The 14,153-nt window shown below is 37.9% G+C and overlaps 2 protein-coding genes across 5 annotated transcripts in view; one reads left to right on the top strand and one right to left on the bottom strand.

Annotated features, from left to right (window-relative positions):
* LOC100746626 (cAMP-specific 3',5'-cyclic phosphodiesterase) overlaps positions 1 to 14,153 on the top strand; it is a 370,153-nt gene that overhangs the window by 28,320 nt on the left and 327,680 nt on the right. For 2 of the 3 annotated variants that reach the window (XM_033322388.1, XM_012389106.3), the window contains one exon: positions 3,538 to 3,765. In XM_033322388.1, the coding sequence (XP_033178279.1) occupies positions 3,683 to 3,765 (83 nt within the window). In that variant the 5' untranslated portion in view covers positions 3,538 to 3,682. Of the gene's footprint in view, positions 1 to 3,532; positions 3,766 to 14,153 lie in introns of those variants that run through there. The other variant, XM_033322389.1, reaches the window with a different exon arrangement.
* The window catches only part of LOC100742561 (FK506-binding protein 5-like), a 72,799-nt gene continuing 64,209 nt past the window's right edge, over positions 5,564 to 14,153 (bottom strand). The window contains exons 1-6 of one of the 2 annotated variants that reach the window (XM_024369673.2): positions 11,047 to 12,507; positions 8,909 to 10,734; positions 8,752 to 8,823; positions 7,640 to 8,470; positions 6,369 to 7,532; positions 5,564 to 6,079 (exon numbers count right to left, since the gene is read on the bottom strand). In XM_024369673.2, the coding sequence (XP_024225441.1) occupies positions 6,441 to 7,532; positions 7,640 to 8,470; positions 8,752 to 8,823; positions 8,909 to 10,734; positions 11,047 to 11,893 (4,668 nt within the window). In that variant the 5' untranslated portion in view covers positions 11,894 to 12,507 and the 3' untranslated portion in view covers positions 5,564 to 6,079; positions 6,369 to 6,440. Of the gene's footprint in view, positions 6,080 to 6,368; positions 7,533 to 7,639; positions 8,471 to 8,751; positions 8,824 to 8,908; positions 10,735 to 11,046; positions 12,508 to 14,153 lie in introns of those variants that run through there. The other variant, XR_002947250.2, reaches the window with a different exon arrangement.

Genomic DNA, 14,153 nt, shown 5'->3' with positions numbered 1-14,153 from the left:
CTCTCGTGTCTTTGCTTCACTTCGCATCGCGTTGCAACCTGTTGATGTTGCGAGTCTGCGTTGGAAGTACCAGAGAAAATCGATCGCGGTGATAGGGGAACTTTAGTCCATGACTATAACTATAAACTATTTCTACATCCAGCTAAAAACATCTTGCTCCCCGCTAATTATACTAAAATATAGAAGTTCCAAACTTTTGACCACCAGTTCATCTACCTTTTTATGGGCCGAGCAAAAGTGTCTAAGTGGAGAAGTCTGTAGAAAAGCTTTAACTTCAAGTGGGAAAGTATTTCTTTCATGACACTAGATGTCCCTAGCTAAGTGACCAAGACATTAAGAGCATCTAAAAGTTCCTCTTCCAAACAAAGTACCATCTCTTGATTTTAGATGTCGCTATTAGGATATTCAGCAGCGATAAACTTCAAGTTTAGCTAAACAATTTTTTAAACTTATTACTGCGTTCCACTTTTAGATGCCGCTGCATATGCTACGTGCCTGATGGTTCTAAACCTGTAGAAGGCAAAGACACATGAACATGTACGTTATCGGAAGAGAATTTTTCGAAAATTCTTCATTTTAATTAGGATGACTCGTACATCCTCAGAAAGCATAATATGCTTCAAAGAATTCCATCTAATCCTCGCAATAGTACTTTCTTCGGCGGTTGAATCCCTGATGTCTGATCGAAAATCAAAGCACACGCCGATAAACGTGGTTATTTGCGTCCAGGTTCGATGTTATCTCATTTACCAGTTGACAACGACGTGGCGTCGTCACCCCAGTTGAGGATGGAACGTGTCAGGTGCAACTGCACGATAATGGCGTCGAAAAGCGTCGCACAACGAGCGATAGCTCAACGTCTGATGCTGTACCAAACACTCACGCGATAGTCTCGTGCTTCTATTGATGGAAATAACCGCATTAAACCAAGGAGAATATCTCGGAAAGGAGATTGCTTTAGGAATTAGCGATTGGAATGGCTTCAGAGGTAAACTGGTAACGCTGGTAACGATTATGACCTTGTAAAACACGAGCAGAGCTAATTGTCGAAAATGCACGAACTTTTGTGAGACACAGACACAACCGATCGATCATTTTTAACATCTTTTGTACTAGTTGCGCTTCTAATTGATTGGATTTAATTGGTGGCAGTTGAATTCGAGACAGGTTTAGGAAATCGTCTAAGATTATATTTTGAAAAGTTTGCAATTTTACTTGAAGAAGCATACAAGATGTTTGAAGACTGGCCCGAAATTTGAATTCCTATTTAACCCATTTAACTAATTGCTTTAACGCAACGTTTCATTCGAAATTTCTTTCAATCAATTCACATTATGAAATTCGGTTAACTTTGCAACTACGAAAGAGATTCTCAAAGATTGACTTGATATCTTCCTCGTCGTTGTTTCCACCATCTACATTTTATCATTTTTCTGAGATTTAAAGAAATCAGTGTATTTATAACACTATGATAATTGGTTGATCCTGAAAAGTTAAATATCAAACCCTGTATAAACATGATCCTAAAATGACAGTAAAAATAGGTATACATCATTTATAGAGCAATCTGAAAAAATATAGAGCTGATGTTACTGTTTAGACAGATGTCTCATTCAGAAGACGATTAAGCTACAGAGATTAACGTAGACTTTTTGGCCGATGACCAAGTTTTCTGTCTCTCTTTAGAACACCATATTGCGAAGCTTAAGAGAGAGAAGCCAGGCTGCAATGGAAATATTTACTCTTGCCGAGCGCCGGCCACGCGTGTTTATTCAAAACGTATGAAACGTGCTTGCACGTTGAATTCGATCTCGACCTCGAATAGAGCCACGTTATTAGCATGACAGATGCCGCCACTCGGGTTTATAGTGTTTACCAGCATCTGCTTGTTCTTCGAAGAGGAAACGCTGTTTCCACGACAGCTCTATCATGTATACGTTTCATAGCAAAAGAAAAATGCTGGAGTATTTCATTAGATGCGTCGAATTCGTATAAACTTCAGATGCACAGCATCAGTTCAAGCGATGGAAGATAAGGTTAAGTTCCTAACCTTAATGGCGATTGACTGAGGCAATTTCGAATACTTTTAAAGGCCAGAACTAGGTCAGATAGATGATGAGATTGCATTCCATTTCGTTTCTTTCTTATCAGAACTTCGAAAAAATAGAGTATCTGCCTTGCAGGTCTTCGCTGATTATCTAGACCCCTGATATTATCTCAGAGCGAGGTTAACTGTATAAATTCCTCTTCCCTGACAGTTTTGAAGGAAATTAAAGCGCGAACAAGATCCGACGTGTGAAATTTCGTTGCTGATAATTCAGAAACGATCAGTCCAGGTTAGATTAATATTCTTCGCAAAGAGTTGTTTGTACGAAACGTTTGCATAACGTGCTTAACAGCGATCGGCAGACGCAACAGAGAGTTTTCTGTGGTGTTCATGAATATTTCATGAATGTGCTGGGCACATCGATGCATTCTAGAGCACGATCCTTTAATCAACGAGGGCCTCGGTTGCATTAATACCCGGGAATCCTCTTACTTCTAAGCAAATACGATATATATATATATATATATATATATATATATATATATATCGTATCGAATATATATATATATATATAGCTTGTCCGTGAATTGCTTTCACGACATTTCTGTGTTTCTTTCGTGTAAACAATTTTATCGATCCCTTGGGTTTCTTAGATCTCTTAAGGAAGAAATATACTGACAAATAGACGTTCTTCCTCTGTGTTTATCTGAAGCCTAGTTATGCAAATTTAAACTACAATATTTTTCTTCCTGCTCTTATTGGCCCCTCCTTTTATAGGGGATTTACTTTGTTGAAATTGTACTTATCGTTCATTTGACGCAAACGACACTTCGGTGTGATGAGAGTAATACTGCAATTAAAAGTATCCAGATTCAGAGTGACAAATCAGTGTCATAAAGTAATATAGTTATTAGTCGTAGTGCATCGATATATCACTAACAACTAACAATTTTTCTAACTAATAATCGTGAACACTATAAAGAATGTAATTCAGTTCATAAAGGTGATGTTTAATCAGTGACCTCGTTATCACTAACAAGTCTTATGGCTAACTTCCAATATAATTATCAGTCATAGTGCGTCAATATATCACTAACAAGTAACAATTTATTAAACTAATAATCGTGAACACTATAAAGAATGTAATTCAGTTCATAAAGGTGATGTTTAATCAGTGACCTCGTTATCACTAACAAGGTTCATCGCTAACTTAATTATCATTAATAATCAATAGTTTATTACTAATTTCATCACGAACTAACAGCAAATATCATTTGAATAGCAAATAGAGAAATCCAACCTATCCCAATCTCTCACTACTCCCAAATTACATTGGAAAGCAAAAGAAGAAATAAATTAAAATATCCAAAAGGGAAAGAGTCGTCGAATGGAGGAGCGCGTGATCTCTGACCAAGCAAACGTTTCCCAGACTCGCGATAGCCAAAAGCTAGACGTAAAATTGGAACTCGTTGGCGTGTGGTGATCCGTAGATCATATCAGAAGAAATCGCCGACCCCGAGTGGCGGTGGTGGCAGCAGAACGGGTTGGCGATCGCGCAGAAGCATCACCACGACAGGTGCACCGACTCACCAGCACCACGTGATCGCCAGTGCAGCTGCAACTGCACAGGCCAGGATGCAGGCCGAACAGGGCAGCATCGGTGAGCTACGGGGCTACCACAATTTTAGGTCCAGGAGACACACTCTGGCCAACGTTCGGTGAGTACGTGACTTGAGTTTGGTTTAGACGCAGGTAAACAGTCGGATTCGAAACTTTTACGTTGGCTAATTCTTTGCTACGTGCCCGATTTAAAAGAGATTTTTAAGAGAAACTTTAGATTGTAATTTAAATTTTTAAATGAAAGTGGCATATCTGTCATTTTGATGGATTTTACATTTACCGTTTCAATTATCGGTGATTTATTCCTGTGGTCGTAATTTGAATTGATTGCCACACTGGAACTATAGAATTCGCCGTTTCGATAAGTTTGAAATTGTGCATAAAATTAATAGATTATACTTTGTTATACATACTTCATAGATAGTTCACAACTTTATAAATCTAGTGTTTAATGAAATAAATTTTGGGCCACTTATTGTGTTATAGCTTGTGTAACAACTGAGGTGAGATAATTGGGTTTGGGTTACCGGTAGTGTAGCGAGCAAGCAATGGGATTTGGTGATTAAAATGCAATCACCTATAAACTGGTTTTAGAGTATGATTTATATTCTGCATATTTTCTTAAAGTCTTATGTTAAAAAATTAAATCTTACCAGTTTCCCTATAAAAAGCTCAGAGCTTCAACTATGCAATAAACGGGTTCTTATTCTTGAAATGGGAAAAATGTTCAGAACAAATATGAAATTTTAAAAATATGCAACGGAATATTCATTCCTTTCATTTTTATTTTGAATATTTTTTTTTATGATGTCTTATATAAAAAAAACTGAATTCAGAAAAAAATAAAAGATTATGTTGTTACATCCAAATCTTCTAGTTCATTTTTCTTAAGAGCCTTAAATATTGAGAAAGATTAATTAAACATTGAAATGCTCTTCTAGTAAAAATGTTTAAAGTTTATAAAGATAACGTGTTATTCTAACGCTTGCCTTTCTAAATGAACGTAGTATAATTAGAAAACATTTTTGCTAGTGCGTACACAGCTTTATTGCGAGCTTATTTACCGATTTGACGAAGCATTTATCGCGCTTTATCGCGCTAGATAATATTTCGTTGACCTTTCGTCATGCTTTACTTGTTGCTCGCAGTATTGATTGTTTAGTCAGGCAGCCATTGAAATGCTGCCTCCAGCTAGACAGTGTCTAGCTGATTTTACAGCATCCTTTTTACAATCATAATGTTTCTCACGCCTCATTTATACCAAAGAAAATGTTTCTTATTTTGCGGTGATCACCAGTGATTGAAGTTGTTTTTTTTTTTTTACTAAATTTAGAAAATAGAATAATTGGAATGATTAAAAAGAAATTAATCCACGTGAAATTGATCGAACACAAGTTAAACTTTAAGTTAACAACGGCGCACGATATAATTTTTAGGTTGCTTGAAAATAGGATCAATGATTCACTTTAATGTTTGATACTTCCTGTTTTTGATGAATCACCCGATTGAACAGAAATTCGTTTGGAACCGATTCGTTTCGGTTTGATGACAAATTGTAATTGGTTCGTGCCAACTAATCTATCTGATGTACGAGGTAACGAAATCTTGTGAATCACGAACGCGACTGAAATTCCTGCTGGGCTCCTTTTAATATCTTCTTCACTATTAATATGCAAATCAGTGAAACCATATATTATCCAACGAAAATATTTTCCTAATCTTATGTATTACGCAGAATTTATTTATACATATGTACTTGAATGTTGATATATGTTCTTTCATTTCATTTGTAATCTAATTATATGTATACATATATTCATTACTAAAATTATAATGTTTTAAGGGTAGAGAGAAGAAATAATTTGTAACGTTTAAAAGAACTTTTTCGCTATCAAAAATAGAATAAATCAGAAGGGCTAAAAGCCAATAAAATCTCCAATAGAAAAAGTCAAACGCTCTGATAGACAAGCAAAATTTAATATATATGTACAGACCGACGAATTTACATTTTGTACGATCACAAAACTATACCAAACCATGACACACTGGACACAGCAAATGTTTCTCTTTTTTTCTTACAGTTGGATAATCTCAAATTTAATTTCATCCTGACGATTGATCCTATTACGCGTTGGTTCGATGAAAGGACTATCGTCCCCTGGTACAATAGTCCAGCACTATTGATTTGAAAAGAGCGCCATTCAACTGGCCACATTATTGGAAATTACATACCATTTCCTTTGTCGCATCCATCTTTGAGTCTATATTTCTGTTCAGCCAGTTAGAAGCCTCTGGTGGACGTTTCTTCGTCCGATGAATGCGTCCAGAATGAATCATGTCCTCCTTCCATCCATCCAAGGTGTTCCAGAAATCGACAAGTATTATTCCAAGTAGCGCCATCGATAGCCAATTCTGAAACATTATAGAAATGGGCCTAAATGTTCTATGTTTCTAGCAAAATAATATCATGAATCTTTTGGCTATAGTAGAATAAATTTAATTAATTAAATAAACAAATAAACAATAATAGCCTTCTATTATATTTGCCATATGACTGGATAGACCCTTAGATTTTATACGAAATTAATAATTTAATGTAATAGTCATGTTTTGTACGAGGCCATCGAGTGTTCTGGTATTTAGGGGCAAAAATATACAACTGAGAAGTAATTCTAAATTTCGAGCCAATAATGTATCTCACCTAAACAAGTTCTTTAACAAAATATTCCGATCCCTTTCCACTACCACTTTTTCAAAAAATGAGTTACGAAGATCAATCAGGGTCGCCACAAGAACAGTGCACCTTCTTCATAACCCCAGGCTTGGTCTCTATCAACCCGCTGCAAGCGCAGCGTACTGAATCTTGCTCGTCATCTTCTATTATCCTTGATCGATCAGTCTTGGCTTTAGGGATCTTCACCATACAGCTTCGATCTGACTTCTTTTTCGTCTTCTGGTAACAAGGCAAGCCCTTTCCAAGTTGAATTGCACAGGTACAAACCTCTTGATCCTTTGTGGGCTTCTTGGTAGTTCTTTTCAGAGGATCCTGGGCTCTCAGAACCTCCTGGAGTTTCCTCAGCTTACATTCTGGGCAAAAACTCTGGTGTTGCATTGTCTTATCAGTACTTAGGCTGATAGTCTTCTTAGGCGCTGGCACGGTTGGTATTACTTTGAATATTGGCAATGTTGGCTGTTGTTTTACTTGAGTTCTAGGACCTTGTAACGGAGTGGACATAGTTTTGCCACATTGACAACAGTTGCATTTGCCTTGATCTAGCTCGCCAGGCATTTTGCCATAATAAACGGACCTTAGTTCCCTTTCTGGGCCCGATTTCATTCGGGCTCCTTCAGCTCTAAGAGTTTGGAGGACAGCTGAGAGAGAATGATGAGACGGAACTGGACCTTGAGTACCTGGAGGAACGCTACGAATTGCAGTATGGGCAGGAGGTGGGCCACGTGGACCAGCAGGAGAACCTACAAAGCCAACAGGTCCAGGAGGAACAAAACGAGGACCACGAGGACCAGGAGAAGCGCTACGAAGAATATCAGTATCCTGAACAAAAGGAGGACGATCACCAATTTCTGTTCCGCTCGCGTGGAAGGATGTGCTTTTGTGTATATGTGAGCTTCCAGTGATTTCCATAGCCGCTATTCGCTCCTTCAAAGGCTGTCTGTAATTCAACAGTTGCTCCATAGTGGCTGAATCAGGATCTATAGCTTTCGTAATAGTCACTAATTGTGGTTGAGCTTGTCTGGTTATTCTTGGCGTTGTTTGTGTTTCGACGTCTACGACTGTTTGTGTGATCACTTGAACAGTTTCGATTCTTGTAATTTCTGTTTGAGTGATCTCTATTTTCTTGCGGGGCTGCAAGACGACGATTGAGATTAGATCTTGAGGATTATAAATTTTGAGGATCCATGTAAGTAAATTAGGCTCGTTAGAATTGAAAAAATATTTATTTTGATACTAACCGGAGGAGGTATAAGTGGACAGGTACAGATGAGTTCTTCTTCTTCTTCTTCTTCTTCTTCTGTAAGTATCTTTGGCTCCTCCCATACAGGTATTTCTTTTTTTACTAGCTCTTCTTCAACTAATTCTTCGTCTCGCTCCTCTGGTAATATCTCCACATATATTTCTTCTTCCTTAACATCCACTGGAACTTCAATTTCTTCTATCTCTTCCACTGGCACTTCTTTGATCTCCTCTTCCTCTTCAGGAACCAATTCTTCTTCTTTTTCCTCTGGTTTTTCGACTTCTATATCAATTTCATCTTCCTTCACCGTGATTTCGACTATCTCTGGAAGCTTCTTTTCTTCCTTCTCTTCGATTTCTTCTTTTGGTAATTCTTCTACCACTATTTCTTCAGTTTCTTTCATTATTTCTTCTTCCTCAATCTTTTCTATCGGATCTTTATCTTTGTCTACTTCAGGAATCACTGGCATTTTCTCAAGTTCTTCTACTACTTCTTTCGGAGTTTCTTCAGGAGCAACCGGAGTACTTTCTTCCAGTTTTTGCACCACTTCTGGTATGGTTTCTACTTGAGGTGTCACACCAGAGATCGATGGCGTTGTTGGTGGCTCGAGAGGATACTCTGATTCAAGTTCGATCAGCTCTTCAGGTTTTTCTGGAACTTTAACTATAACTTCCTTTTCTTCTACTTCTGCCACAGCAGTCACTTCTACTTCAGCAACTTTTGGTTTCGTTTGTACTTCAATTTCTCTCTCATGAAGTTTCTCTTCGTGTATTTTCACGACTGCTTCTTCGCGAGGTCTCGGCTTCGCGACTATTTCTTTCACGTCGGTCTAGAAAGGATCACGATAATAACTTTTAATGAAGCTGAAGAAGTATTGGACATCGAACTTTTATTGTAGCGAAATTGGATTATGTTTTATCGAATATGAAGTCTATACGATTGTGATTTTTTATGATATAAAATCGAATCTAACCTAAAAAACATTACAACAATTTTATTACTTTTTAATTAAATTATAAATAATTCTAACATAATTAGAAAAAATAAATATTTTAATAAAATTCTAATTAATTGTATATTAAGTTTAAGTGATAGATCTATAATACTCACTCCAGTGTACGCTGACATCATAGTAGCTAACTGATCAGCCTCCTTCTTTACATCCACACAATCAGGACACTTCTATATTTCAAAACGATTAGAAGAATCATATATATCGAATAATTTCGCTTCTTAAACTTAATAAATATTATACTGTAAGCAGTACCGCGATTGTTGTTCGAATAGCATCCACGTCATCCTGCCATAATAACATCTCTTGTCGTGGGACCAGGACATTATCTTTGTCAATTTTTTCTTCTGGAACATCGCTTGGTGGAACATCTGTCCTTTCATCTACAAATGGTTTTTCCTTTTCAACTATGGTAGGTTCAAGAGGGGTAGCACTTTCGAAGGGTCTGACGTCTTCGACAGGTCTAATTTCTTCTACAGTTGTAGTGTCTTCTATAGATATAGGCTCAACTTTCTCAACGGGTGTAATCTCTGCGATAGGTCTAGGTTCAATTTCTTCTGTAGGAATAGGTTTAACTTCCTCAGTAGGTCTTATCTCTTCGACAGGTCTAGGTTCAATTTCTTCTGTAGGGGTAGGTTTAACTTCCTCAGCGGGTGCAATCTCTGCGATAGGTCTAGGTTCAATTTCTTCTGTAGGAATAGGTTTAATTTCCTCAGTGGGTCTAATGTCCTCGACAAGACTAATGTCTTCTGCAGGTGTAATGTCTTCCACAAGTTCAATTCTCTCCGTATACTCAATATCTTCTACAGATTCATACTTCTCAATAGCTTCTAAGTCTTCTACAGGTCTAGGTGTTTGAATAGCTTCTTCCACATCTGTAATTTCCTCAATAGCATCGGTGTCTTCTAGTGATTCATATTCCTCAGCAGAGTCAATATCTTCTACAGCTTGAGTTTCTTCAATTCTAGTTTCCTCAATAACCATAGTTTCCTCGATAGTCACTCCTACTTTTGCTGAAGGTTCTTCTACTTCTTTATGCTGAACCTCAATTTCTTGTTCCTTTTCAACAGGTGGAACAGTCACCGGTGTTTCACCAATTTCCACATCCTCCACAGTAGCTTGAGCCATCAGTTCTGCCAAATCAAACTTCCAACCATATTTTTCTAGTAACTCCTGTGGTGTAACACGATTCTCGTTCAAAGCAATCATCTCTTCCTCTGTTAGTCCAGTTTCAGAGAGCACGACGTCGTTGCAAATAAAGTCCGAAGCACAGGTATAGTCATCTCCGTACTTGTCCAGCTCCGAAAGAGATCCTATTCTTGCCAAATAATCTTGAGCTTGCCTCAGCCTCTCATCCTCATAGGCAAAATCGTCTGGATGGATCGCCATTTGAGCGTCATCCACGTCTATAAGGTCTGCTCGAACGACGCGCATGGCAACGTCTACCATTTCAGGTTTCATTTCTATGTCGACATCAACTATATCTGGTTTGGCCTCTAGATCAATGTCAACTAGCTCCACCACAGCTAGAATATCTTTTTCGACCACGTCATCCTTAACCAGTACACCCACATCGTCAACGTCTGCTAGGTCTTCGACTCTACCAACCTCTTTGTCTTTTACAGGGACTTCAACTAGTATTCCCTTCTCAAGCACATCAGCAAAATCATCATCTTTGCCTATCAAAGCCTCTATCTTGCTTATGCTCATGTATTTTTCTAATTCGCCTCTGCATGTTGCTAGCCTTTTCCTCAACTGTTCTATCACGTCTTCTAATTGACAAATTCGATCAGCCATTTGTTGATTCGCCGTTGTCTTCATGTGTAATTGTTCCTGCAAGGCACTCACGGTACTGGCAGCGTCCGCGTCCACCTTGCACCATAATTCGTCTGCTTGTTGGAGGGTCCTCATGTAAGCTTCCTCACGACTTTCCAGTTCCGCGATCTTTCTTTTCATGTACACTTCGTTCTCTGCTAGTTGTTGTAGCTTTTCTAGACATTCGATGTCGTTTGACTTGATGGACGCGCAGCTGGGCACTTTTTCTAGCCATTTTTTCTTGCACTCTATTATTCCACATTCACCTACATGTGATTTCAATTTTAGCTTTGGACGAAGTTATGCATACTTTGTTTCCTAATTAAAAAGGAGAGGGAGAATTTCTATTTTATTCGCACCAATGCCTAAGTTTTTTCCTTATATTAAAAGGAATTTCTTCTATGAGATGCTTTTTTACCAGTTTCTAAAAACTCGTTTAAAGAACGATCAGGACCGGAATTTAATACTATATTTTTATATTATATAAATAATTGTTTTCTAGGCTTTCAAATATTTTTTCGATTTTCGTAAATAGTTTGTTTGAGTTATGCTACGCTTGAGTTTAATTCTCAACTAACCAGTTTCACATTGCCCATCATCCTCCGTTTTAGCAGCAGTCTCTCTAAGCTTTTGAACCTCGGCAGTCAGTTGTTCAATCCTTAACTTAATCTCCTGTTGCAACTGCTTAGCTTCTTCCAATCTTTTATTCCTATCTTCTAATGCAGCTTCCTTCTCGGCACAAAGAGCCTTGGCATCCTGCATTCTTTTTTGAGCCTGTTTCCTCTCAGCCTCAACTTCCCTCACTCTACAGTCAAAGTGTCTACTAGGTGTGCTGGGGCAGTACACTTCTCCAGAAGCTGGACCTTCAAACTGTTTCTCCATGATTCGTTGAAGTCCAGGAACACAGGTACCCTGACTCATTCTCCACATGTTCCAGACCATCACAGCTGGCATGGAACACTCCAGAATATTCAATCTCTTCTTCAGATCACCTTGATGCTTCTCTAGTTCCACGTTCCTCAGCTCGCGTTTGCCGATGATCTCTCTGAATCGACGATGACACTGTCGATACATCTTGGTGGTCTTAGGGACCTTGTCTTTGTTCAATTCGTCCAAAGACGGCTTCTTGTCATTTAGGCCGATCTCTTGAGACTTTCTAAATTCTTCCTGGCTCTTCGAAAGCTTCTCTTCTTGAGGCTCTTGGATACTCTTACTGGATTGGGCATTTGAAGAGCCTCGAGCGTTATTTCGTGCTACGGATACCACTTCTGAAGCTATCGACGCCGCGGCTGATGGTGTTTTCCAATATTCTGAGGCTGTCATGTTCTCAGCAGTTTCGGATGGACTTTCAGGCGTGTGTTCGGAGATCGGTACGCCGGATTTTGCATCTTCTTCGTCTTCCATCGCATCATCGTTGTCTGCCATAACGACTTTGTGGTTGTTCGGTTTGTGGATGAGTCACGTGATGTTGTTACCTGGGTTGGTAGAATATTGGTGTTTAAGGGATGTTGGATTTTAGGATTGGAGATACTGGAATTGAAGTAAGTGGAATGTTGGTGGAGTGACAAGAGCTTTGTGAAATTGGATTAAATTGGAGTGACGAGGAGCTTTCTCGTTCTTAAGCGAAATTCTCCTATTTTTCTATTTTCTTATCTCTAGATGTTCCAATTCCTCTATTTTCCTATTTGTTTATCTACTGAGATTTGAAATTCATTTTATCATCCTAGCTATGGATGAACGTGGCTGAGTGTTTTCTAAGAATATTTGCATCGAGTGAAAAGTACACAAAGGCAGACAAAGAGATAACGTACACATATACATAGGTGAGGATAAATGCGTGTGGAAAATGCATACTCAAATAGTTGAGTTGCGAGTTGAGAATTGAAATCGGAGAGAGTTTATCAAAGTAAGAAATTCTGAGTAAGAGTTGAATTCAGAGTTTAGTCAGAAGTTAAATGGAGCGTAAGATAAACTAAATAATCAAATCATTTCTAGTGTATTATACTGGTTAAACATAATTGTTACAACTGAACAATTTCGTTTGCTAGTTTGAAATTCAACATCTCTATATTTTCACGCACCAAAAGCAGCAATGTTTAGACTGCAGATTTATTTATACGTTGATGATAATTATAAATATTAGAAAATATATAAAACTATGCCTAAATGTAACAATATGTACGATATAAAACGATATATTTGAAGAAATAGAAATACAATATTTAAGTTAGAGGAACATAAACTCCATGGGCAGATTTCTTTAAATTTTGAAAAATAATTTTCTAGTGAAGGAAATCTAAATTTACCTGACAGATGAATCTTTGTGAATTTTCTTAAGAACACGCATTATTTCGGTACGAAAATAGGGCAAGTTTCGAGCTGTCGAGCTTCATTTATGGTCTCGATTGGTTAAAGTAAGTCACATGTTGGCGAAAAACACGGGTTTAATTTTGGAGGAGATCCAAATGCGATTAACGTTTGATATTTCAGATAACCATCGCAGTAGCTTCAACAGATTCAGCGGAAATCACAATTCAATTCCGTCTACTCCATCAATTTTGTAATTTCGTTTGAACGTAGCCACGATGACATCGAGAGTCGAGAAGCTTCGTGTCGATCGATCGATTTCGTCATTCTTTTCATCGAAGTTCATGTTAAATGCCGTTAAATATATTACAAACGATAAAGTGGAAAGCGCATATCAATTAAGAGGCGTTTCAAACGCGTAATCGTGCGAACGATGGAATATTTAATCGGGAGTAAATGTAATATGAAACTTCTAAGAATCATTTCTTTAATTATTGAGAATCGTAGGACTGGAATGTAAAAAGTTCTTTTGTCTTGTAATTCCATTTTCCAATTTTCTTACTTTCCAGTATCATTTTCCAATTTTCTTATTTACCAGCATCATTTCCCAGTTTTTCTTATTTTCCAGCATCATTCCCCAATTTCCTTATTTTCCAGTATCATTTCCCTTTCACTTGGAATTTTTGTTTCCTTTCCTATTTGTACTATCATTTATTTCCTCGTTGCCTGATTTTATTCTCTATCCTTAGGTATCTTTCTTCGTTCCACGATGTTCTAAATTCCCCCAAATTTCAGCCACTGTAAATATCGAACTTTTGTCACTCCAGTCAATTTAGAAAAAAGATACATTTTACTTCCAAAGTTCCATAAACCTAAACTAAAGCGCAAGAGCCACTTATCGTTATTTTCTTTACGAAAATCCCTTCGTAAGATCAAGCAAGTCGTAATCGATTTAGAAACGAGCTCGTTCGACTGTCATCCACGTGGCAATGTTCACGGCTCTCTGGCGGTCAGACTTTTCTCTGTGAATCGTTTCCGTTTAGGGCATCGTAAAGAAACAGCCACGTGGCAAATGGTACGTGAAATCTCGCGGAAATTCCACGCTCTGGATACTTCCCTGTGTTTCGCCTTTTGTTTTATGTTTACTGGATGACGTGTTACGATAATGGACAGTGTGTACAAGACAAAAGAACCTTGCGAGGTAGTTGCAGCAATGGGGTCGAACGGAGAAATTGTTCAAAGGGCTTTGCTGCTGAGATTCTAGGATTTTCGGACGAGAAGGTCGGAATAAAATGAATATTTGTTTGCAAAATGGTTTCCGATTCTCAAAGTGCTTATCCAAATGACAGTTTAAAGAATAAGTTGGAGAATAATTCGT

The sequence above is a fragment of the Bombus impatiens genome, unplaced genomic scaffold, assembly GCF_000188095.3.
Source record: "Bombus impatiens unplaced genomic scaffold, BIMP_2.2 scf_0637, whole genome shotgun sequence".
NCBI lineage: Eukaryota > Metazoa > Arthropoda > Insecta > Hymenoptera > Apidae > Bombus > Bombus impatiens.
The sequence above is the reverse complement of the archived record's forward strand: the minus strand, read 5'-3'. Positions and strand labels throughout refer to the sequence as shown.